The sequence below is a fragment of the Rhinolophus hipposideros genome, assembly GCF_964194185.1.
Source record: "Rhinolophus hipposideros genome assembly, chromosome: 10".
NCBI lineage: Eukaryota > Metazoa > Chordata > Mammalia > Chiroptera > Rhinolophidae > Rhinolophus > Rhinolophus hipposideros.
In genome coordinates, this window is record NC_138056.1 from 33,517,786 (window position 1) to 33,541,535 (window position 23,750).

A 23,750-nucleotide genomic window follows, 5' to 3' on the forward strand; every position below is an offset into this window, starting at 1 on the left:
GGGATCCATTCTTTTCCATACGTTATTATTTCAGTTTATTTTCACCACTAAATAAGGTAGATATTATCAGCCTTTTCAGATGGGGAAATGGAGGCACAAAGTGTTTAAGGGTCTCCCTAAAGCTGCAGTTGTTAAATGGCACCGTTGGAATGTGAACACTTAACACAAAGTATTTTAAAGCTACAACCCTCTAGAAACAGGGAGCATTAACAACAAACATCAGGGACTTCACTATTACTCTTGAAGTTTGGCCACTTTCCATTACTGTTTGGTCACTTTCCCTGCCCTCGGCCCTCAGTAGTGTGACAAGGCAAGTAATCAATCCCTCGAAACCAAATCCAATCTTTACATCAAAAGGAACTTCACAGAGGAAGGAGTGACTTCTTCCATGTCTTTTTGGACATGTTTTGTGGAAGACATTTATGTTCTTTTATAGTGTTTTAAATATCCAGGTGTGGGAATTATTTAAAGCAATATAAACACTTATAGACATTCTTTCAAAGTCAAAATGGAGAATAGGGATCTTTCAAACCACCACGCAAGTGCTTAGCATTCTTGAGGAAGCCCATGATACTTATAAGAATACAATCATTTGAAGCTGAAAAACCCCATGTGTGTATGAGTGTGCTGGGCATGTGGGCAGGCAGATAACAAATGAGTACGATGGACTGGTTATAAGAAAACAGGGAATGGTAGGGAGTATGACACATGCAGCCCGCACCTACCCAAAAGGGCAGCTATTACCCAGTTTTCGCCAACTTTTGCCTAGAGAAGAACAACTCACTATCGCTAGACTATGAGATCCTTTCTTTAAAAAGCTGGGAGATCAATTCTTAGGAGGTACATTGATTTTCATCTAACTATTGGCATCTGTTCAGTTTCTGTTTTTGTTTTAAGCGATCTTCTGGGACCTGAACTCGGCTCCTTGGCCATAGTTGTCTGTCCTTTGCTTAAGCGAGCACACTGGCATTCATCTGCTCCCCAGTTTCCAACACCGAGACACCATAGGCTAACTGTGCCTTAATACAGGACAAACAGGAATTCTTTGCTAAGTTCTATTTCAGGGAAAAATCAAAAAACAAAAAATAAACACACAAAAGACACCCCTTTGATGCTAGGCTGAAGCATAACAACTCTACGAAGACATATGCAGGGAGGTGGTCCCAGCATGAGATCCAGATGGCTTATAGATTAAGCTACAGTCTACATGGTGATAAATCACCATCCACGTTCTTTTTCAGCTCAAGATTTGTAGCTATTCTCCCGGTGTCCATCCTCACACGTGCGAAGTTCTTTAACCTTAGAACACCTTAGTCCCAAGGGAGGTGCGGTGGGAATTACTTCAGCAAATATTCATTGAGCATCCATCAACCAGGGGCCCCTTGGTTTGGGCAGATGGACAGATGTGGCCCCACCCTCAAAGAACTGAATGTCTAGTGGGACACAGGCAGTTAAGTCCCATGTGTGAAAGGATTACCACTTCAGTTTTTCAATGGGGGAACCCAAGGGTCACAGAGGTTAAGTGAGCTGGAAGGGGTAGAGAAACCACACGGAAACTCTGAGACCCTGGCACACACACAATTCAGATGCCAGGCACTTAGACCCTAACGATCGGTCTCAGACAAGAGGGTGTCTAAAACACTCCAACCTTCCCAAAAGAGCAAACGGATGGGCTCATTCAAAAGAGTCAAACATAAATAAACCCTTTAGAGATATTGCTAAACAAAAAAAAAAATTTAAACAACTTTGCAAACGAATATATGTTTAAGTGCATGTTTGCACAGGCATATCTCAAAAGCGGCTTTTTTCAGATGACTCTAAGACGACACTGATTGACAAAGTGTGGTCACCAAACCAGCAGCACCCCCATCACCCAAGAGCTCGCAAAAAAATGCAAATTCTCCAGCTCCTCCCCAGACTTACTGAAACAAACCCTGCAGGTGGGGCCCAGCCATCTGTTTTAACAAGCTCCCCAGGTAATCGCATGCACTACAGCCGGAGAAGTACTGCGGGAGGAAGCTTTGCCAAACCAAACATTACTTGCCTTATTAATGAAAAGAATCTGTTATTTTGGTGTCTGTGCCATACACCTTTGTGACTAAGTTAAAATATAATATTGTGGGAAGAGACGAGATATGAGAGAATTTCTTGGCTTAGGATGATTCAAGTTTCTTTACAGCATTTAAAAGTACCTTGTGCATTTGACATTACGATTTGATACGTAACATCACCCCCACTCTCTAGGAAGCTCCTAGACAGCTGGACCATTAATTGTTCCACTTATTCATCTAAGAAACATTAGCTGAGCACTTCCAATGTACCTAGCACCATGCCAGGTCTGGGAATATGGACATTTTTATTGAACTAAAAAAGATGAAAAACACACTATATATATTACGAAGCTCTGATGTTATTAGACAGCATATAAAATATATAAATCTCTCATAAAATTTGCTTAAATGCCATATTAATTACAAGACAAACACATTACTAGGGAACAGAGCACCTACTTGTGAGTTTTCATTGGCAAAAAAAGTCCGGCATGCCTGACATTCATTCACTTGTAATTTCCAGATGAAGTGGTACTTGCCATGCACATGACAGACAGACAGACAGCTCACTATCTGAGGTGGCTCAGGGCTGGAAATGAAATGTCGCCCGGTCCTCCCCATGCTTCCCTACAATGACCTGCTTTGAATGAACAGGTGTGGAAAACTCTATTCTGAAGGTTCTAACAATGGAGGCAACTTGCAGTCAGTTCAGGAACCCATGGAGCTCACAGGAGTAGCGAGGTGAGCTTCTGCTATGAACCCAAACCGCTTACCATCTACATACATACAGTAAGAGCTACTTCGCTAGAATCCCAGAGCATATTAGTTTCCTATTGCTGCTGTAAGAAAATATCACAAGCTTAGTGGCTTAAAACAATATAAATTTATCATCTTACAGTCCTGGAGGTCAGAAGTCCACAATCCGTTTCACTGGGCTCAAATCAAGATATCGACAGGTGGAACCCATTCTGGAGGCTCTAGGGAAATCTCATTTCCTTGTCTTGTCCAGCTTCTTGGCTTGCGGCCCCTTTCGCTGTCTTCAAAGCCAGCTGTATTCTCTCTCTCTCTCTCTCTCTCTCTCTCTCTCTCTCTCTCTCTCCCCTCCACCTCCTCCTCTCCTTCTCTCCCCTCTCCGCCTCTCCCCCTCTCTGACTCTGCTTCCCCGATTCTAACTCTCTCACCCTCCTACCTCCCTCTCACAAGTATCTTTGCGATCACATAGGGCCCACTAAGGTAATCCAGGATAATCTTCCCATCTCAAAATCCTTAATTACATCAGCTAAGTCTCTGTTGTCATGTAAAGTAACATTCCCAGGTTCCCTGTAGGGATTAGGACGTGAACATCCTGGGGGGGGGGGAGGGCACATTGTTTAGCCTACCCTACTGAACGCCACCTTTTTGAGTATGAAAAAAAACTTTTAATGCACAAGTCAATCGCTAGGATATATGTGACTTGTAAACAGGGAAGGGAATGATGACAGACAAGGCATTCATCATGGGCTAAGATGATGCCAGGAGCTTTCTAGGCTATCTCATTCATACCTTCAACAACCCTAGGAGGTAGCTTCCATTACCATCCCCCTCTTACAGCTGCGAGAGGCTGGGGGGGGGTGAGGGGGGGAAGACTCCGAGATTCAGTCACTTGCCCAGCGCACATTCCTAGTAGGTGAGACCCAGATCTGCTGGAGTCTGGTGTCCATGCTCATTCTTCTTCATCGCAAATCTCCTTACCATGATGGAATGAATCACCCCAAGACTTGGCCCATACTTATACGAGGGGCTAGTATGACAAATATAAATTTTGTACCTCCACGTCACAGCAAGCATTTTTTCCTTCTTCAATCAATTGCCTTATATGTGGAACAGCATAACAGTTAAGAGAATGGATGCCAGAGCCAGGCTTCCAGGGTTTAAAGCACAGCTTGTCTACTTGTTTAAAGCACACACATTAGCTGTGTGACCTCAGACAAGTTACTCACCCTCTCTGCTTCAGTTTCTTCATCTGTAAAATGGGAATAATAATGATATCTGCTCTCATAGGATTTTATGAATCTAAAATCAGTTACTGCAGATAAAATGTCTAAAACAGTGCCCAGCTATAAGTGTATATGGTGTTTGCTGCTATTATTATTATTATTATTATTATATTAAAAATGCTGACAGAATTAGGGACAAAGGCAGTAACCCTAGGCTCTACAACATGGTAAAGGATGAGAGTCCTCTAACCTGAACCAGCCCCAGCAAAGCACAGGGAAGGCATCAGGGTTCTGATTTCTCAATACCCTTTAATGGAGTGAACAAAATGTTTTCCATTCCATAGGGTTTTTATGAAAATAAAATGAGTTAAAACATGTGAAACACTTAGAATGGTGCTTTATTATACTATCAATATTAATCATCTCTGGTGTTATAAAGATACCTAAAAATGCTTACCTCAAACAACACAAAAGAATGCACTAAACTAAAAATTAACTGCACTGTCCTAGCTGGATCCTCTGGACCAATCAAGGAAAAAAGGAATTAAGAAAAGGAAAGGCATTTCCAGAAGAGTGTCAAATATCCATTTCTTAAATCCTATTTAGAAATTCCAAGTTCATACTCAGTGCTCAAATCACTGCTCAGCTGCAGATAATGATACGAAAATAATGGTATGTTTCAGTCCTGGTCTTTCCATCTCCCATCTGTCCGTCCATCCATCCAGCGAGCCAGCCAGCCATCCATCCATCATTTACTAAACACCTACTATATGCCAGTCATATAAGTGATAGGGGCTTACTTAGGACACTCAGGTGAAAGACATGGCACCTCCTTCAATGATATAAGTCAACAGACAACCGCACAAAGTATGTTATGAGAAATTCAGGTACAGGACTTCTGGGGACACATAAGACAACAGGCACCTAATTATCTCAACTACTTCAGGTAACAACTGACCTGAATATTAAAGGTCACGTGACCCAGGGGGGACAACCAGAAGGTCTTCCCAGCAGTCTGGATAGCATGCATCAAAGTACAAAGGCATGAGCGCACATACACGGCCTCTTTGGGGCACTCCAAGTTCCAGTACGTCTGGTGTGCAGAATCTGAGTGGCGGAGTGGCAGGAAATGATCACAACCAGATCATGAAGTCTCCTCTATTGTGTGCTCAAGAGTTTGGAGAGGGAAATGAGGAGCCCACGATAGTGTGAAACAGAGGTGTGGCCAGAGAGACAGAGACAGACATGGGGGTTGTTACCATCTCTGAAAGAGAATTCTGGCCAGCACGTCAGCAGTGACCGTGGATGTGCCACCTTGAGTCAGAAGTAGTGGACACTTCCTGCCACTCGTGGCCCTGGAGGCTTTGCATTTTGCTTTGAATTCTAGGTGGTCCGTGGACTTTCCTTCATTCCTTCTTGGTTCTGTAACACATGTACACCCTGAGGGCTGTGTAAAAATAGGCCCAGAGACCCAGGGTAGAGGCCACTCAGCTGCCCAAGGATCTCAGACACTCCCCAGGCATGCGGCCAGCTTTCTGGCAGCTGCTGGGAGGGCCCCAGGTCACTGGGCCCAGAAACCTGATCCTGCTGCCGATGGCTTTCCCTGGGCCCAGGAAGCCCTGTGAGAACAGGCAGAAGCACCTGGCACCAGGGCTCTTCAAGGCCATCTGAAGAGGCTGCCTTTTGCTAGGGGCCACCTGCCCCTGTTTCTTGACTTCCCATCAACAGGTCAACCCAGGCCCTTTCCAGAAATATTCAATCTCTCCACTCTCGCTAACTCCCGGCTAAAACCAGCTGATTCTGCTGCATCCACAAATAAAAACTAAGGAGAACAGGGATTGGTAAGGTGAAGATTATTCTTGTTTCGCCCTTTCTCTGTCACCCAAGTGAACACCATGGGCTCTTAAACTTGAGAGACTTGGGTTCAAGCTCCAAGTCTGCCTCTTAGGTGAGTAATCTGGGGTAAAAAAAAAAAAATAACCTTTTAAAGACTCAGTCTCTGTGTGCAAAACATAGACAATAATTGCACCTACTTCATAGGATGGTTCTGAGGTGTGACTAATAATTAGATAAAACGCTTAACAGGCCCTTGGTCACAAGCAGTTGGCCCTCAGAGCCCATGCTCTTAGCCATGATGCTTTGCAGCGTCCAGAGGTCAGAGGTGAAAAAGAAGACCTAGTCTGACTGTCCCTTTTCATAGAGGAGACATGACCAGAGAAAGGCGGGCTGGATCCTTGAACAGAGCTGGGACCTGATGCCTCGGCCCGAGGGCTGGCGCTTCCCTGCTCCTTCTAGGCGTCGTCACTGTGTTTTTCCAGGTGCTGGCCTTCTGAAAGGGGGCTTCGAGGGTAGCTGTGACAGTGAGGAAGGGAAAGGGAAAGGCCAGGATGGCCCTGCCCTGGCCCACTTACTCCTGCTTATGACAGCAATATAGTTTTTACCACTGTCACATATGGGGTTCCACATAGGCTTTTATTTGGGGAAAAGGGTCGGGGGCTCTGTTCATGGAATAGAAGTTTGAAAACCACAACCCTGTCCTTCTCTGTGCCTACATGCAAATTCCTACTGTCTTGGGAAGTCAGGTGCTGGCATTTTCTACAGAGGTTCCTGAAAGGCCAGTGTAAGGAGCAGAGCTATGCGCTAAGTAGCAGGGGCACTGAACCTGGGGTCTACGGAGCCCCAGGGAGCACACAGGCCAGGCTCTGGGATCCAGCATCCAGGAGGCTGTGTGCAAAATTCTGAGGTATAAGCCATGTGGGGAGGAGAGGGCTGGCAAGCCTTCTCCAATTTCCAAAAGGTTCCATGTCCCCAAACACATGAATGATTGCTAAAACTAACCATCGTCACCATAGAAACTGCCATGCATTGAGTGCGGCCCATATGCTAGGAAAGTGGGGATAATAAAGTCACCTTAGCTCATTGGGAGGATGAGCTAAGAGGGTATTTATCAAGCACTTAGAATGGCACCCGGCACAAGGCAGACTTATGTTTTATCATTGTTAATTATTATCCATATTCACTTTCATTACCTCATTAGTCCTCACAAAAACTTTATAAGGTATACATTATTATCAATCCCACTTTATAGAACAGGAAATAGAAGCTTCAAAAGATTACATAATTAGCCCAAGGCCACAGAACAGCAGAGAAGGAACTCCAATTTGGCCTGTCTGATTCACAAGTCCAGGCTGGCCCTCAGTCTACATGTACTAAGGCAAGAAAGCAGGATTCCCTGAGCCCAGGACAAGGCAGGTGGGCGGTGCTGGGAAGCCCCAGATGACCCCAAGCCTGAGATCAGCCAGCCAGAGGGCAAAACAGGCCTGGGGCTTTCCACTGAAAAGGGCCGGCAGGCCTAGCTAACCTCTCCTAATCAACCACAGAAAGCCAACCCGCTGAAAAGAATGATTCAACAAGAAAACCGCCCCCTGCAGTGGCCATCTCTAGGCTGCCAAGTGAGCCACGTCTTGGAGCCCAGTGGATTTAGGGAACGAGGCAGGGGCCGCCCCCTTGCCCGCTGGCTGAGCTCCAAGCAGTGTTTCTCCTTCCAAACGAACACATAACTTTGCTGAACACATCACTTGAAAGCCAAAACGATGCCCCTAGGTTGCTATGGCAATGTTAAACAGATAAAACATTTAACCAGCTCTGACGCACACACACAAACTTATTTAAGGGCCAAATGGACTGATTTGGTGGGGGTGAGGGGGAGGAGAGGGCAGTGTTGTTTCTACAGATCCATCTCCAAGGATTTGGCCCCCAAAGTATCTAGGTCAGACTGAAACAGGGCAAAGGACTCAAACATAAGCTGAGACCAAGCTTGCTGGGGAAAGGGAAGGCACTGCTTGCTGTGCCTCTGCATTTTGCTCATGGTCAAGGTCCCAACTTACAAGAACAGAGAGCTGGGCGCCAAAAGTCACAGATGCTGATGGTCTAGGCTCTCCCTGGGGATGAGCCTTCGACTATCTGGCACCCGGGTCTCCTCACGCCTCAGTGGGGGGGATGCTATGCGGGCCCACAGCAGATCCAATGTGCTCATGAGTGTCTACTCGCTTGTAAACCTGAAAGCACTGTACGGAGGCACGCGGTGTGGACACTATAAACATTAACCACCATTTCCCACCAGGCGGCGTTCTCATTTCCCAGACGCCATGGTTCAACGTTCATTCACAGGAGTTGATAACCACGGTTGTTATTTTCCTTTAGGAAACTTTGCTCCTGGGTCCAGTGGGGGCGGCTCTGAGCTGTGGAGTGATGATGAGTGCAATGTGAGGAGTGATGATGAAAGCAGACTGGTCCCACGTCTGGAAAGAACACTGTGCCTACGGGGTCTGTCGTACTCTGGGCTCTTCCGTGTCTCAGCCCTCACCTCGGACACAACAGGGCAAAGGGTTGACATTGTGAAAGTCCAGAAGCATCTCACAGATACAGCTTATAGCACTTGGGGAGGATCAATGTTGCAAAACCTCCCTCTGCAGGGTCCCTGACATCCTCAGGTAAACAGATTCTCTAGAAATGGGAATGAGTCCTCTTCCGCCCATCACTCCCCTGTGGTGAATGAAATCTCGTGCCTTTCAAGACTCCCCACTTAGAAGTTATTCTAAAAGCTCCCCTTCCCTGGGGTGGCATGGGCCCCCACTGTGCCATGCACAGATGTCTGTTCTATTGTTGTCTGGTCACACCTTGTTCACTTGGCTTAGCCCAGTGCCTCGCATTAGCTGGCGCTCTGTGAAAGTTCTCCGACTGAATGGCTAAAAGTATGTGGTCCACGCCCACCATGGTTGTGCACCAGTGACCCTGGAATTCTTGAGTCCACATGCCACAGGTTTCTGCTTTCACTTCCCCACGCTCTGGGAAGAGAGCAGGACTTGAAGTAGAAGCTGGGCTGCAGGAGTTCGAGGGGAATGGAGCTCAGGGGCAGCGTGATGGGTGCAGAGGAGCAGGGTGAGTGGATGGGAGGGAGAGGTACCCGCTTCACCTCTTCCAGCTAAAGAGCTGATGAGCTTGTGCCTTCTATCCACAAAGTAAAAAGTCATGTTTCTATCCAGCGACTAGCTGATGAAATACATGTGTCCCTTGAAAACTGGACTAGCACCCATTCCTCATGCTTTGAAACGCAATTGCTTTTCTTTGGCTCCATTTATTAAAGGCCCCTGAAGAGGCTCTGTTTTCTTCAGGAGGAAGCACATTAACTCGGTGCTGACTATGTTCAAGGGAGTCACAGTTACTTCCCCAACTGGTACACGCCCCTGTTCTCAATCCCTTGTGTGTCACCCTCCTTTCGCCAACGTGATGCTCTCCATATACCCTCCCTTCTCGTCTCCTCCAAACAGGCAATATTTAGCAAACGACAACAAATGTTTATCATTAGCCACGCTAAACAAGGCCAAATTGGGAAGTTAACCTTCTAGGAATCTAGAAATGGTGGCCCATCTACTGTGCCATATTCCCAACTGACACTTCTCGTGAGTAGAAATGCTTTAACCCTAAATGCTCACATGCACACACACAGGTGTCGTTACAGCCAGAACAACCCCCGTGCTTGTCTCTGAGAACTTCCCATGTGCCCTAGGCGAGTGTTCCCTAATGAATATCACCGTTTTGTGATACAGGGGAAAGGACAATGGCTCCACTGTCCTTATCATCTTTCTCATTTATAGCAGAGAGGAGTGACAGTGGCGGACGTTGTTACATTTTTCTGGACTCACATCCTGCATGCTGAACTATATTCTCTGCTGCATTTACCACCAGACCATCCATGTCTGCCTGCCCGCCCCTAAACTGGAACTAATTATCACAGACAATTACACGATTTTATAGTCTTGTATTCTAAAAAAAAAACACAGTCCATGGGGGGAAGGGAGGGAAAAATCCCAACAACAAAAATCAGTTCTTCCATAGCTAAGAGTTACGGAGAAGCCATAAAATTGCATTGGTGTTATGGTAGTATTTATAAATAATACATTTACATACAGAACTAAATTTGCACAGAAGAACCTGAGGTGACAATCTTATTTTATCATTTTGAAAGTGGCTTTTAACAAGAAACAACACCTCCGACAGAAGGCATGGCAAATAAATATGTACCAAACAGAACAAAAGGTTAATTACCTTCAAATGTCAGTTCTACATATGCATATAATAGGCTGGACAAATGTGTTGATACTCATCCCAGGGGAAATACTGCATCTCTTTCATGTGAAGGTATGACTGCATGTGTAAAATACTTGCACTAAAATTAAGTCTTCTATCTTCCAAATTTTCTCAATTATTAATACACGAGACAGCTGCAGTAGCTGTAGCAAAAATAGCAGCCAAGCTTTTCCAAAAGTCAAAGCAGCCATGAGATGTCTCCATGGGGACTTTCCTCTGTAAGGAGTGGCTGCTCTCTGGATCAAACAAAAAGAAAGCAATCTCCAGTGGAACCATAAAAAAGAGAAACTTGTTTCAGAATGTAGACTGAAAAATGACCCCCCCACACACCACCACCACACACACACACACACACACACTCACTCCTCTTAATAACAAAAATTTTTCTGTGTATGAAAAAAAGTTGATGGAAAAGGCTATCAGTCCAACTCACTGGGATAACAAGCAATTCAGAAAATTAAACAGTAAACCCAAGGAACGCCAGCCACTTCGGTGTACTCTGGAATGAGACGATCAAACTGTGCCTCCGCAAATGGAGTAGCAAATGGAGTAGCATGAGGTTAGAAAAACAAAGTATGGGGTTTTTTTAGATTTCTGGAAGCAAATGAATATGCAGGAAAAAAGTTGTCAAGTTGCCTCCATATTTTAAACAGGTATTAGCGTCCTCTAAATAGACTCAGATAATATACATTCTTTGTTTAAATATTCACATTTGAAAAGCATTTTAAAGAGAAAAGCTAAGCACTCAAAGCATCACAATTTAATGTTGTTTGAACTCAACAGTGATCATCAATTCTAATTCCAAGGCTATATGCAGAATATGCAACAAGAGAAAAATAGATTTGAAGGTTTTAAAAAAATATCAGAGCTTAAGCACATCACAGCAGAGAGAATATCACTTGTCGAAGTTATGCTGAGAATGGTCTGGATATGATAATACATTCCATACTTCTTGTCACAGTTCTGATTTCACATCATTCTGATTTTTAAAGGCAATCAGACCACATGCCCCTGTTTCTGAGTAATAAGATACCATCATTTCATCTGGGCCTCAGCTCCATACACAAACAGAAATTGTTGTGCGTCTTTGAGGAAGCAGAACATGTCATAACAGTCCAAATTCTAAACAAGTGTATGTTCGCACCAGTTCTGTACCATTTGTTTCTAAGAGCAAGGACCACCATCACTCACTGTGATTTCACTGTCTCACCATCTATGTAAAAATCACAGCCATGTTTTTCGTAAATGCCAATAAATGCCAGAAGAGCAGACCACAGCTACTTGGAAATGGCTGTTAGTTTAATATAATCCTTAGAGTAAAGCTAGTGGTGTGAATGTTTTCAAGATGGTCAATACCATTTAGAGGCAGGGCTAACATAACACCAATCCTCTCTAGCCTGTGTACCACTTACCATTTGCGATCTGTTCTTCGGACAGCCATTGATGTCTTCAATCTTTTCATTTGCTGAAAAAGGAAACACAAGTCAGTAAAATAAATAACCACCACAGACACTTTGAGTCGTGATGTTCAGGACCCTTGAGGCCAACCAAGTCCTAAGGCCCAGACCGGGGTTTGTCCAATCAGCGCTGGCATGTGAAATCCTGAGACGCATCCAGCAAGCCTGAGGACTTACTCAGCGAGACGCCGTCCTCCAGGGACAGCTGGGGCAAGGTCGTCATATCTAAAGCAGAGACAACTGCATTGACGACAGTCTTGGAGTGATGGGACATCGTGGAAACACTGGAGACTGGGAAATAGACTGAGCTGTGATTGTGCTTGTGGGCTCTGAGACAGGCGAGTGCAACCGCCCCACAAAAGATGAGATGCTTCAGAGTGGATCGGTTCATTTACAATTCAGCTCCAGGGGACCAAAGCTCCATCTGATAACATCTCACCCCATCCTTAGCCAGAAATACAAAAATAATGCTTTATACTAATAGGATGACTAACAATCCTATTTCCAAGGGGTGGCAAACTGAGAAAATGAGCGAGTAAGACATAAAAATGGCTCCTACGTGGTAGTAAGTCAAAAGAGATCTGGAACACTCTTGAAGTCATAATAGCACCTACGTACTAAGAGATGTGAAAAAAAGAGAGTGCACTGAATTAACTGGAAATCAAATAACAGGGAAGAAAGGCCCAGCCTCCCATGCTAAAGCATGGAGGAACCCTGGCAAGACGTAGCCCAAGATATCTATGGTTAAGTTTGCAGCTGCAGCCACACAAAAAAAGGCAGTACATGTACAGGTTAGGACACTGGCTTTGGGGGCAAGGAAACACCAGTTTGAATCCCAGCTCTAAGGCTTAGCTGTGTGATCTTAGCCGTGTCACTCAACCTCTCTGGGCTTCAGTTTCCTCATCTGCAAGATGGAGCTAACACTACCTACTTCACAGGAGGAGCTATGAGAAATAGATGATATGATGCTTAACATAGTGGCTAGCACACAATAAGTGTTCTAGGAATAGCACCTAACATTAACCCAATAGTATATATACAGTCTTATCTATGTAAAATATATAAAATAGGAATAATAAGATTTCCCTTTTGGACGCCTCCCTCTGAGTTAAGCCCAGGAACTCAGCTAGGACCCCATAATAAAGAACTAAGGACTGGCCTCCTCTGTGATACCTTTATAAGCTTCCTCCCCAACCCCATGTCCTGGGACAAGGTTGGCAATCACTAGAGTCTGACCAATACCCAATTTAGCATTAGGTCATCAGTGCTCATTAAAGTGAAGGATGGATAACCGTGAGCCTAAGAAATCATGTTAAAGATTCTTTACATACCATCTGGATAAATGGAACCAAAGGGCTTGGTCTAATTACTCCTCTAATTCCTTTTCATGATCTGTCACCTAAACCATAGTCAGGTGCTCCTGGAATGCAAATATCATGGCTCATCTAAGCCTAAGGCTGCCATTTCAACATTGAAAATAAACCAGTGGAGTAGACCTTATTTATGACCACGCTATAGATCATATGGGAAGATAGAAATCAAGTGACTAAGCCCAAATGCAAAATAAATGCTTAATAAAAATCCAAACGAATCTTACTTAGACTTCCTCGTTTCCAATTTCATGTAATTTAAATACTTCTCCTTAAATTCTCAGGAATGTCTACGGCTGTCATAAACACTTAGAGGGATAACAGCAGTTCTGATTCTGCTGGTAAGGAGAGCTTGGTCTTCGGATCCAAATGTATTAACTCGGAGTAGGGGGTCTTGGGCTACAGCCCCAAAGCAGATAACCAGATACAAAGGCATTTGTCCCCCAAGTCCTCAACTGTGATTACAGCCGGCGTCCTTAAGTGCCAACGGTAATTTATGTATTCCAGCGTGTTCAAGACATTCTTAGCCCATTAATGTAGTAACTTCTCTGCACACAAGGTGACAAGTTAGTCATTGGAAAGCATCAGTGCACTTTTTAAATAAGAAGAGTAGCATTGAGCTCATTCCTTTTCCAAAGAGCTCTTCTGAGAAGTTCAGAGCATTTCACCAGCCCATACATCTACACATGGCGTCTGAGCATGTGCATAGGGCAGCTGGCAGCCGTGCATGCAATGGGAGTAGGCCATCAAGGGGGAGAAGGTACCGTCCAACATGTCTGAATTTCCTGGCTGTGCTCAGAAGCAGCCCAAACGGTCGCAGAAAATAAGTTATCAGCTCTTCCCCCCTCTCATGACAAATCTCTGTCTTGGCTTCCTCCTTCTCCACCCTCTTTTGTTCATCCTGTTTCCCTTTTCTCTCTCTCTCCTCTTTCTTTCCTTTCTCCTGCCTCTTCTCTCCTTCCCTTTCTGGCATCCTCCCTGAGTGACAGCCACGTACGCACGAGGAGGGAGGCCTGTCTGTCTCTGTTGATCCATGCTGTTTATCCTGGCCTCGTAAACCTTTCTAATAACTCACAGAGATGGCACCGAAATGGGCTGGCAGGCAACTGCCAACTTCGGGCAGCTCATGACTCAAGAAGATAATCACACTAATAAGAGACCCCACCCTCAGTCACTAAAGGAAGGACATGAAAAGGCAACAGCAAAAGGTCCATTTATGCCTAATGGGCAGAAGGCAATGATGGAAAAGTATGGGCCCCAAATAATCCCACTGCCTCGGAAGCCTGCCTCCAGGGGTGTCTGGGATAGATGAAGATTTAAGTAGGGGCAGAGTCTGTAAAAAGCATTTATGGTTTTCCTTCAAGTCACATGTCTGATCATGTCACTCCCCAACCTGAAAATGAACTCTTCGACCACTAGCCCTTGCTCTTAGGCTAAAGCTCAGCATTGACTGCCTTGACCCAGTAGCCTGCTTTATCTTGCCTTGTTGACCTTCTGGCTATCTAAGCTCCAGCCTTTTCGCACACTATTTCCTCCAACAAGAAAACCCTTCCTGACTGCTTCACTTAGCTAACTCCAAGTTTGAGGTCTTGGCTTATAGGCAAATTCTTTATAGAAAAATTCCCTGATTCCCACCTTCCCATCACATGGGTCAGGTCTCACAGCATCACAGGTCATGCAAGACACTGCTCCAGGGTCTAGAAAGAGGCTTTCCCTTCAAAGGGACAATCTCCCTGCCTGCAAATTTTGATGGACCTTCATTTAGATGTTTTCTTTTTAACTTTTTATTTTAAAATATTTTCAAACTGACAGGGGAGTTATAGGAATAGAACAGAGAATTCCTACATTCCTTCATCCACTCTCATTTGCTCCTTCCCTCCTTCTTTCTCTGTTTAGGGACACCTTGCTTCCCCTGAATCATTGTAGTGTAGGCTACATAGATATAGTCCTTTGCCCCTTATACTTAGTGTGTATTTCCAAAGAACAAGGACATTATCCAAGGTAGAATTAAATAGTTCAGAAAATCTAGCATTGATATAATTCCAGTGTTGTCCATTGACACAAAAATGTCCTTTATGGATCCAGTCCAGAATCACATAGTACATTTAGGTGTCATGTCTCTTTAGCCCTGAACAATTTCTCAGCCTTTCTTTGCCTTTCATAGCACTAACATTTTTGAACAATAGAGACCAGTTCCACAATTTGGATTTGTCTGAGACGCCTCAGGTTCAGTTTCAGGTTTTCCGTCCCTGACTGGAATTCGACATAAGTGATGTTGTGTTCTCTCAGGGTACCACATCAGGAGGCACATGACATCCATCTGTCCCTGGCCAGGCACATAATTTTGATCACTTGGTCGTAATGTCAGGATTCTCCCCTGTGTGGTTACTATATTTCCCCTCGGAACTAGTAAGTAATCAGCGGAGAGACTTTGAGACCATGCAAAATGCCTGCTCCTCATCAGACTTCCTTCTCTCGATTGCAGCGTCCACGAATGATTCTTGCCTTACGTAGTCTTCACCACCATCGTTGCAACGCCCTCTACATTCATCAGTCAGCATTCTTCTGTCCAGTTGAGCCCTCTTATCTATCTATCTACCTGTCTATCTTTCTATCAGTATAGACTTATATATTTTATTCCACGGTTCTAACCCAGGACCATCCTCAATTATTTTGGTGCTCTCATTGTCTCTGATTAGATTTTTCTTTGTAGCCTTAGAGGACAGAACAAGTACTTGTAGGGAGACACTATGTGCGGGGCAGATTTCGACCTAATGTAAGAAGAGCTTTGGAAGGATTCTAACTCTCCATCTTTCGATCTAGTTGCCTGAAGAGGTAGTTAGCTGCTCATCACAATGTTTAACAGTCTGTTGACTGCTTTTGAGGAAGCAATTCGTGTATCAGGTGAGGGCTTTTAAAAGTCCCTTCCAAAACTTAGAGCTAAGGGTTGCAGCAGAATCCTGGAAAGGAGGCGGGTGTGACATACAGTTTAGAAGAATGTTCAGAAGAATATTAAATGCTGAGAAGGGGAAACCTCCAGGCCACCTGTTGGAAAGAATTTAACCTAGACTTGTAGAAGCAGGGGCTGCAAATGAATAAAATTCTTATACTTAATCCTTGTTAAATGCCGTGAACCCAGAAAGGAAGATGACTCAGACCCAAATACAGTAGCCAGTGGAATGATACAGGAGGGTCCCTCCAGCTGCCTGAGGGAGCTAGGAAAGGTATCAGAGAGAAACTGACTTTTCAAGACTGGATAGGAGCTCACCAGCCAAACAACTGCAACCACCAGAATTCTGTGCAGCATGAGATGGAGGAGTCGCCAGGACTCCAATCCTGGGAAATTTTTAGATAGTTAGATACGCACACATATATGTATGCAATAAGCACATGTATACATACCGATATATCTTTTTACATTTTGTTTTCATGGTCACATGTGTGGGGGAAAGCATGGACTTCACAAGTAGAGTACAATTGTTCAGTAGTTCAGCTTCCTGATCAGAAAATGCTGCTCCTCTTCCCTCACCAAGAGATCATAAGATATTCTAAAATTAAATGCTCTCAACTGGCTGATCGACAATCTAGGAAAGAAGTCACGCAAGTCTCCTGCGTTTAGCTGCCTGCTCAGCCACCCATCTTTTGGGCCTCTGTTCCCCACACCCAAAGCAGAGGCTGTGAGCCCGGCACAGTGAGGGGTGGAGAGCCATGAGTTGACGTCTGGCCTCGTTTCGGAGCCTCTGGCCAGAGCGCACCTTTCCTGCAGGGCTGAGGGACAGCAACTTGGAGGCCTGAGGTATAGCCTGAGTCACTCGTGCTAACTTGAGCCTCTGAAGTCACACTCTAGTAGCTCCAGGACTAGGGGGTTCACCGACTAGGGAGATTCATGTCATCTGAATAGATTTAGAGAAGCAGCCTCCTAAGCAACAATAAAAACCAGGCTAGCTTACACTTCCGTAGTGCTACATTTAGCAAACTCACAACGTACATGCTACCACTGACCTCTTCTGGGCCCATGACAGACAACTAATCGATCACGACACAGGCTGACACTGATACCAAAGCCTCATCATCCTTCTACGCACACCTTTCTAGGCACTGGCTACCCAGTGCTATCTGGGAACACTTCACGGTTTCCAAATATATTTCATATTTGAGATCATCCTTGTAGTTTGTAAGACTGCCACAAGAGCAGACAAAGCAGGCGTGACTGTGTGCATTTTAAAGATGGGGAAACAGAGGCAGCAGAGATTAAGTGATTTTTGAGAAGTCCCACAGTTGGAGGGGATGGAGCTGGGATGAAAGCAAGGCTTCTGGGTACCATCCTTTCCTACTTCCTCTCTTGCTGCCTGTGCGGAAAGCGGAGAAGAGTCTCCATGGAAACACTGCACAGCCCCAAGACTCAGTCACAGTCGGCCCAGGTGCTGGATGTGACCCTGCTGAGACAGATCCAAACCCAGCTCAGATGCGACCCACCTCTTTCAGGAGGACCTGGCCCAGGAGATGCTACTCCTTCTTCCAAGGCTACGAGCCTCGCACATTTGCCTGTATTCCCCGCGAGGACTACAGTGCTGGCACACAGTCAGTGCTCCACATCTGCTTCCTGCCCTGAAGTGAAAGGAGGTAGAACCTTGCATTGTGTTCCGTGTCTCCGTATCGAGAGGGGTATGATACAGCCGAGCAAAGAACAGAGGTTTTAGAAGCAGACCCCCAGGTTAGACTTCCCTTACACACAAATCATGTGCTACTGGGCTATTGACTCACTGGGCTTCAGTTTCTGCATTTGCAAAATGGGGAGAATACCACCTACTTCACAGAGGTGCTGAGGAAATTAAATGAGAGAAATATTTAAAAGAGCTTTGTAGGCGTGATGATGAAGAGTGGGAGGAAGAGGATGGAAGGGAAAAAGAGGAGTGACAGACTTCAGGGTGATCCCTGAGTATCCTGCCACTGAAGTTCAAGTCCGTATAACGCTTTCCTGTTGAGTGTGGCAGGACCTAGGACTTCTGACCAACAGAAAGTGATGGGATATCATTCCCATGACGTTATGGTACATTACATAAGATGCTTTCTCTTCAAAAAAAGCTTTCTCTCTTGCTGACACTGAAGAAGCCGATCAAAGTCATCATGTTAGGAGACCCACATGGCAAGAAGCTGAGAGTAGCTTCTAGGAGTTGAGAGTGGCCTACAGCCCACAGTCAGCAAGAAATCAGGACTCACCTCCTACCACTGCAAGGAAATGAATTCTGCCAACACTGAGCGAACTTGAACCCTCCCTGGTCAAGCCTCCGGATGAGAACTCAACCCTGGCCTACACCTTGACTGCCGCCTTGCAGAGGTCCCCAGCGGCACTTCTGATGCACAGAAACTGTGAGGCAATAAACATATGTTGTTTAAGCTCCTAAGTTTGTGGCCATTTGTTATACAGCAACCGAACACTAATACAGGGAGGGAAGGAAAAAGGAGAGAAAGAGGAGAACCCGTGGAAGCTGGTCTTAAGAAATCAATCTCAGGACAGCAGGGAAGTTCTTTTCTCCTTGAATGACAGTGGCAGTCCGTAAGCTTCATTTAAGGCCACTCTGCCTGTGTTTTCAAGTACCATCTCCACAGATGTGAGCAAAACCACAGCTATACTAGCTATCTCACATTTGAAGGGTAAGCGACCTTCCCACAACACATGCCCCAGGGGCTGCAGCTTCTGTCCTTTTCCTGTGCCTTCTCCCTTGGCATCTCTGGGCATGAGCCGGCTGCTGCCAGCGACAATAATTAGTCTAACGCTGTCTAATTGACCTCCCGCCTCCTCAGTCTGCTCTGAGCTCACAGGCAGGACCCCTGGGGCGCTTCCCTTAAGACCCAAGGCAAAGCTGTGCCCAGCCTCTGCCCATGCGCCTTTCTGGATGAACCTTCTCCTCCTAGCACACGACCAAGGCAATAAAAATCCCTCCGTTCCAGCTCCCTTCTCCTAGTGTTAAAACCAGAACCAGCCCTCTCTGGAGTCTGATCCTTTGATTTCTCAGACCCAGTTAGACTTGGCAAGACTAAACCAACCTCATGTTGCTGTTGTTTTTCTTTGTTTTGTTTTGTTTTTAATATTTCCAGAATAATCCACACAAAAAAAGTACCAACAGAGAGGGGGCTGGAATAAGAGAATCTGAAAGATACTAGGAGGTAAGAATGGGGACAGAGAGCCCCTCCTCAAACCAGCCTTGGCCAGCCTTTCTTTTCAGAGGAACAAGATGAGATTGCTATGTGGGTGATCTTATCAGGAAAAAACAAGCTGGTACCCACACTCCCTGAGCACAAAACAGTCAAATAAATTCTCAACACATGTGGCAGAAATATTGCATTTTTCGTAGAGATTGCAGCGTTCCCTTCCGTTGCCAGACTCGACCCCTCTGAAGCTGCCCTGTAATTCATCAACCCCAGTATAAAATCTGCTCTTACCCACGACCTGGATAATCTGAGCCAGGAGGACACCGTCCGTCACATCTTGCTGGAGATCCTTGATGAGACGTTTGTGGCCTGATTTGGCTAGATAGTGATTGGCCCAGTCCGTGTAGATCTGCAAAAAAGCAAGGAGGCAACTTGAGGAAGCCAGTCGGACCCCACCTGCAAGTCTGAGGCCGCTGCTTGGGCTGGTGTCGCAGCCGCCGTCCAGCTGCCCTGGGCCAGCCGGTGCCATTAACATGCAGGGCATTGTGCCGATGGGGCATTCAGCAACCATAGCTGGGCTTTTGCCTATTGAGAGGTCTGCAGTCAAAGCTCAGGGAAAAGCTAAAGAAAGCTTCAAAACATGCAGAAGCCTGAATGGGATAGGGGACACGGAACGAAAGTCTGTGCCAGATGGCTTTGAGAGGCTGCAGCTCTAAATGCGAGAGAGGTCTCCCCCACCCCATGGCTACCACCCCCACCCCTTCCCATCTTTTTCTCTTTATTGAGAAAACGTATGGGGAGGTTACCACCCAATAGGCATCTATTAATGGGCCATTTCAGGGTAAGGAGGGCTATTGAGTTAACCAATTTCTCAGGAGCCAGGGTTCCTTGTACAAAAACACAGAGCCCCTCAATTACTCTTGTATGAGTGGAGGTATTGATGGCTTCACAATAATCTCAAATTTAATCGGTTTAATTTAAAAGCGAGGCATCATTTTCACTGTTGGGATTCTGTGAACAAAACCCAGCGAATTCCAACATATTTAAACATAGCACTAGTGTACACTACACCCTGAAAGGCAAAGCCAGGGTCACCCATGAGATCAGGAGAGCAGACCCCCTTGGGGGACATATATAGACCTGCTCCTATGGTCGACACAAAAGGATATTTTCTTCCAAACAGGCCAGTAAGCATGAGGAAACTCTCGTTGAAAGCTTTCCCCCTAACTGACATAAACCAATAACGAACAAAATTAAAAACCTTCTTGACAATTTTGTATGGTAAGTTCCATGCATGGATTGTGAGTTGGTGGAGGGACATGCAAGCCCTTTTTACTAGGACTTTTGTCCCCGAGAGTTACACAACAAATGACTGCTCAAAAAGTTAACCATCCTACCTCAACCGGGTCATATATTACCATGCTTCCCCGAAAATAAGACCTAGCTGGATAATCCGCTCTAATGCGTATTTTGGAGCCAAAATTAATATAAGACTCGGCCTTATATTATATATTATATTATATTATATTATATTATATTATATTATATTCACTCGGTCTTACAGTAAAATAAGACCAGGTCTTATATTAATTTTTGCTCCAAAAGACGCATTAGGGCTGATTGTCCAGCTAGGTCTTATTTTTGGAGAAACGCAGTAGAGCCAACAGTTCACGTTCCCAGGTGGGGTCTCCACCAAAATGTGAAGGTGATCCCTGCGTCTCCACTAGCTGACTTGCTCTGACACCTCATGTGACACACAGAGCAGTGGAAGCCCCGCTCTTACCCCAACTCTCACTGTCCGTCTATTCTTCTGAACACCATGCCCAGAGTAATATCACACAACTGGGCCCTGCTTCTGGACTAGGACAGTGGGCCAGGGCCTGCACTGGCAAAGCAGAGCCCTACTAGAGAGGCGGCACCTCTGACTACTTCACCTGGGACCACAAGGGCATCCCAAAAGGGAAAGGCAGAGCTGCACTTTCTACCTCATCAAGATCTGAGGACAGACAACCCCTGTGCACGCCCATCCCCACCTCGAAGTCCAGTCTTCCCCTGCAGAAACCCACAAGCACACTGCACACCACAGTGGGATTCTATTTCACATCTGGGACCCTGGTATCCCATCCTTAAACTCATGTTATTTTCCTTCCTGGGACTCCCAAGTTGTCAGAGATCAAAAATCTAGAAAGATCATTTTCAATTTTGTAAGCACCGAGACAGCTAAGGAAATGGAGCGCCATCTTGGTGGATACAATAGCCAGTCTGAAATGTCAATGATCAGTAAATGAAATTGTTAAGAGGGCGAAAGAAAACTTATTAAAAGGCAAAGAGGCAGACCTGTGTTCAAGTCTCAGTTTCGTAGGCTCCACGAGGGTAGGGATTGAGGTCTGTTTTGTTCACTGATGTATCCACAGCATGAGGTACATTAGTTCTCAATATGCATCTGTGGATGAGTGGATGTATGACCTCAGTGGAGTTATTGAACTTCTCTGAGGCTCAGTGTTCTTATCTATACAATGGGATCAATACCATCTACCTGTCAAGCTATTATGAGGGCCAAGTGACACAACATATGTGGAAAAAAATGCCCTCTGCAGACTAGAACAAACAACTACCAAGCATCGTGCCTACCACCTGCTGGGCACTGGTATAAACACTTTACACAGGTTTACTCACTTAATCCTTAGTCTATGAGGCAGACACGTGTACTGTGTCTATTTTTCAGAGGAGAAATTGAAGTGTAGAGAGGTGAAGTAACGTGTCCAAGGTCACAAGTGGTAGAGCCAGGATTTGAACCCATGCTGACTGCCTGGAGAATCCCTTATACACTACGCCACTGCTTCTCTGAACAGCAATATAAACGTTAGTTAAGTCATTCGTCAACTCTATGACACTCTCCTACTGACTCTGGGCTCATTCCGGTATTCACTGAATGAATTAGAAAATAAATAACTAAAACCCCAAAAACCCAGTTCTGTCTCTTGCCATCTGAATGCCCTGGGGCAAGTCACTCAACTTTTCTAAGTTTCAGTTTACTCAGCTAGAAAATGGGCACAATAAGGCCTTGAGAAGTGGGTTGTGAAGACTCAGTGAGCTACAACATGGAAGCCCCTGGCCTGGCCCCCAATGGAGCTCAGGAAGCAGAGGCAGGAGAACGGTAACGAGGAGGGCTTTGGAGCCCTCAGACTTGCTTTAGATCTTAGCCACCAGGTTGCCAATTACCTCTGTGCCCTTTGGCGGGCTGTCCTCATTTACAAGATGGGGATAATAATGCCTACATCATCAAGCTAGTAGAAGATGAAATGAGCTCGGATACATAAAGGCCACAGAATCTGGCACATGCTAAAGTCTTCAATAAATAAAAGTAATAATTAGAAATTTTACCACCAGCATTATAAAATGGACCCAAACCAGCCACAGCTTCTGCCCTTAACCTCCAGGACACAAATGACTCAGGGACTCACTCCCCTTTCTCCTTCACACAGCACAACTTTATGACTCTGGAATATCCCCCCATCTGGAGTCACAAATTATGGCCAACTATAAAAGAAAGGCAGGTCAGAAACCAGCCAGGCTGGTATACGGAGCGAGGCTTCCTTCCCTAACCACGAGGAGGCACAACTACAATCCTACGGGGCTCTCTCAACACCTCGAGGGATCCCACCAACTATTTTCTGACGGACCGCGACATTCCAAAGCTTAGAGCCATCAGCCACGAGACCATCAGCTGAGGTGAGAAGGTCACTGACAAGGACACTACTGAGTGAGAGGTGATCTGGTGCTTCCACTCATTCTCTTCTTAGGTGACGAAGGGCACTTTAAAATACACGCACCGTCTTTATCTAAAACCAGCCGTCTACGTGTCTGCATGATCCGGCAGGAACACACAGTATGGAGTCATGGTGAGGCCACGTAGGTATTGGGCGTACCAGGGAGAACCAGGAGCCAGAAATGGACCTCTCTCCCTCAAGCTGTTTACAACAAGAGTTCTTCTGTCAGCTTTAATCTACCTACACACCCCTGCCAACTTCATCTTCCAGAACACAGCTCTTACCCGATAAAAAAAATCATCAATGGCTCCCACTTCCCACTGAGTTCAAGTTGTCAGAATTCACGGTGCAGTTTAAAGCAGACTTATCCTCCTCCAGTCTTGCCCAGGCCACGTCCAACCCTTCTGCAGGAGACGCAGTGCCTGTGAACTTAGGAGCACGGGCTTTAGAAATGACCAAGTCAAGTAGGCCCTTGGCCCCGACAAGCGAATTTCTATTAATCTTGCTACACATCAGTTTTATCCTAAAATGGAGATTATACCATTATACAGTATTAGAAAATATAATGCCAGGAGATGGCACACTGTGACCTGGGCCTAACCCAACTGTCTGTTTTATAAACAAAATTCTGTTGGGACACTGTCACATCCATTTGTTGTCTCTGGCTGCTTTCACCCGACAATGGCAGAGTTGAGTAGTTGTGACAAAGAGACATCTGACCACAAAGCCTCAAGTATTTACTAACCATTTCTTCACAGAAAAAGAAGAGTCACTCCGTGTTATAGGGATTGAATGAGTTAATATATCTACACACAGCAATTGC

At 45.4% G+C, this 23,750-nt stretch overlaps 1 protein-coding gene across 7 annotated transcripts in view; it reads right to left on the reverse strand.

The window, feature by feature from the left end:
• The window catches only part of NAV2 (neuron navigator 2), a 710,917-nt gene that overhangs the window by 234,829 nt on the left and 452,338 nt on the right, over positions 1 to 23,750 (reverse strand). For all 7 annotated transcript variants that reach the window (XR_013994137.1, XM_081061904.1, XM_081061902.1 and 4 more), the window contains exons 2-3: positions 19,449 to 19,566; positions 11,590 to 11,642 (exon numbers count right to left, since the gene is read on the reverse strand). Coding sequence is in view for 6 of the 7 variants with exons in the window: in XM_081061904.1 (XP_080918030.1) it covers positions 11,590 to 11,642; positions 19,449 to 19,566 (171 nt within the window). In the remaining variant the exon portion in view is untranslated. The remainder of the gene's footprint in view (positions 1 to 11,589; positions 11,643 to 19,448; positions 19,567 to 23,750) is intronic.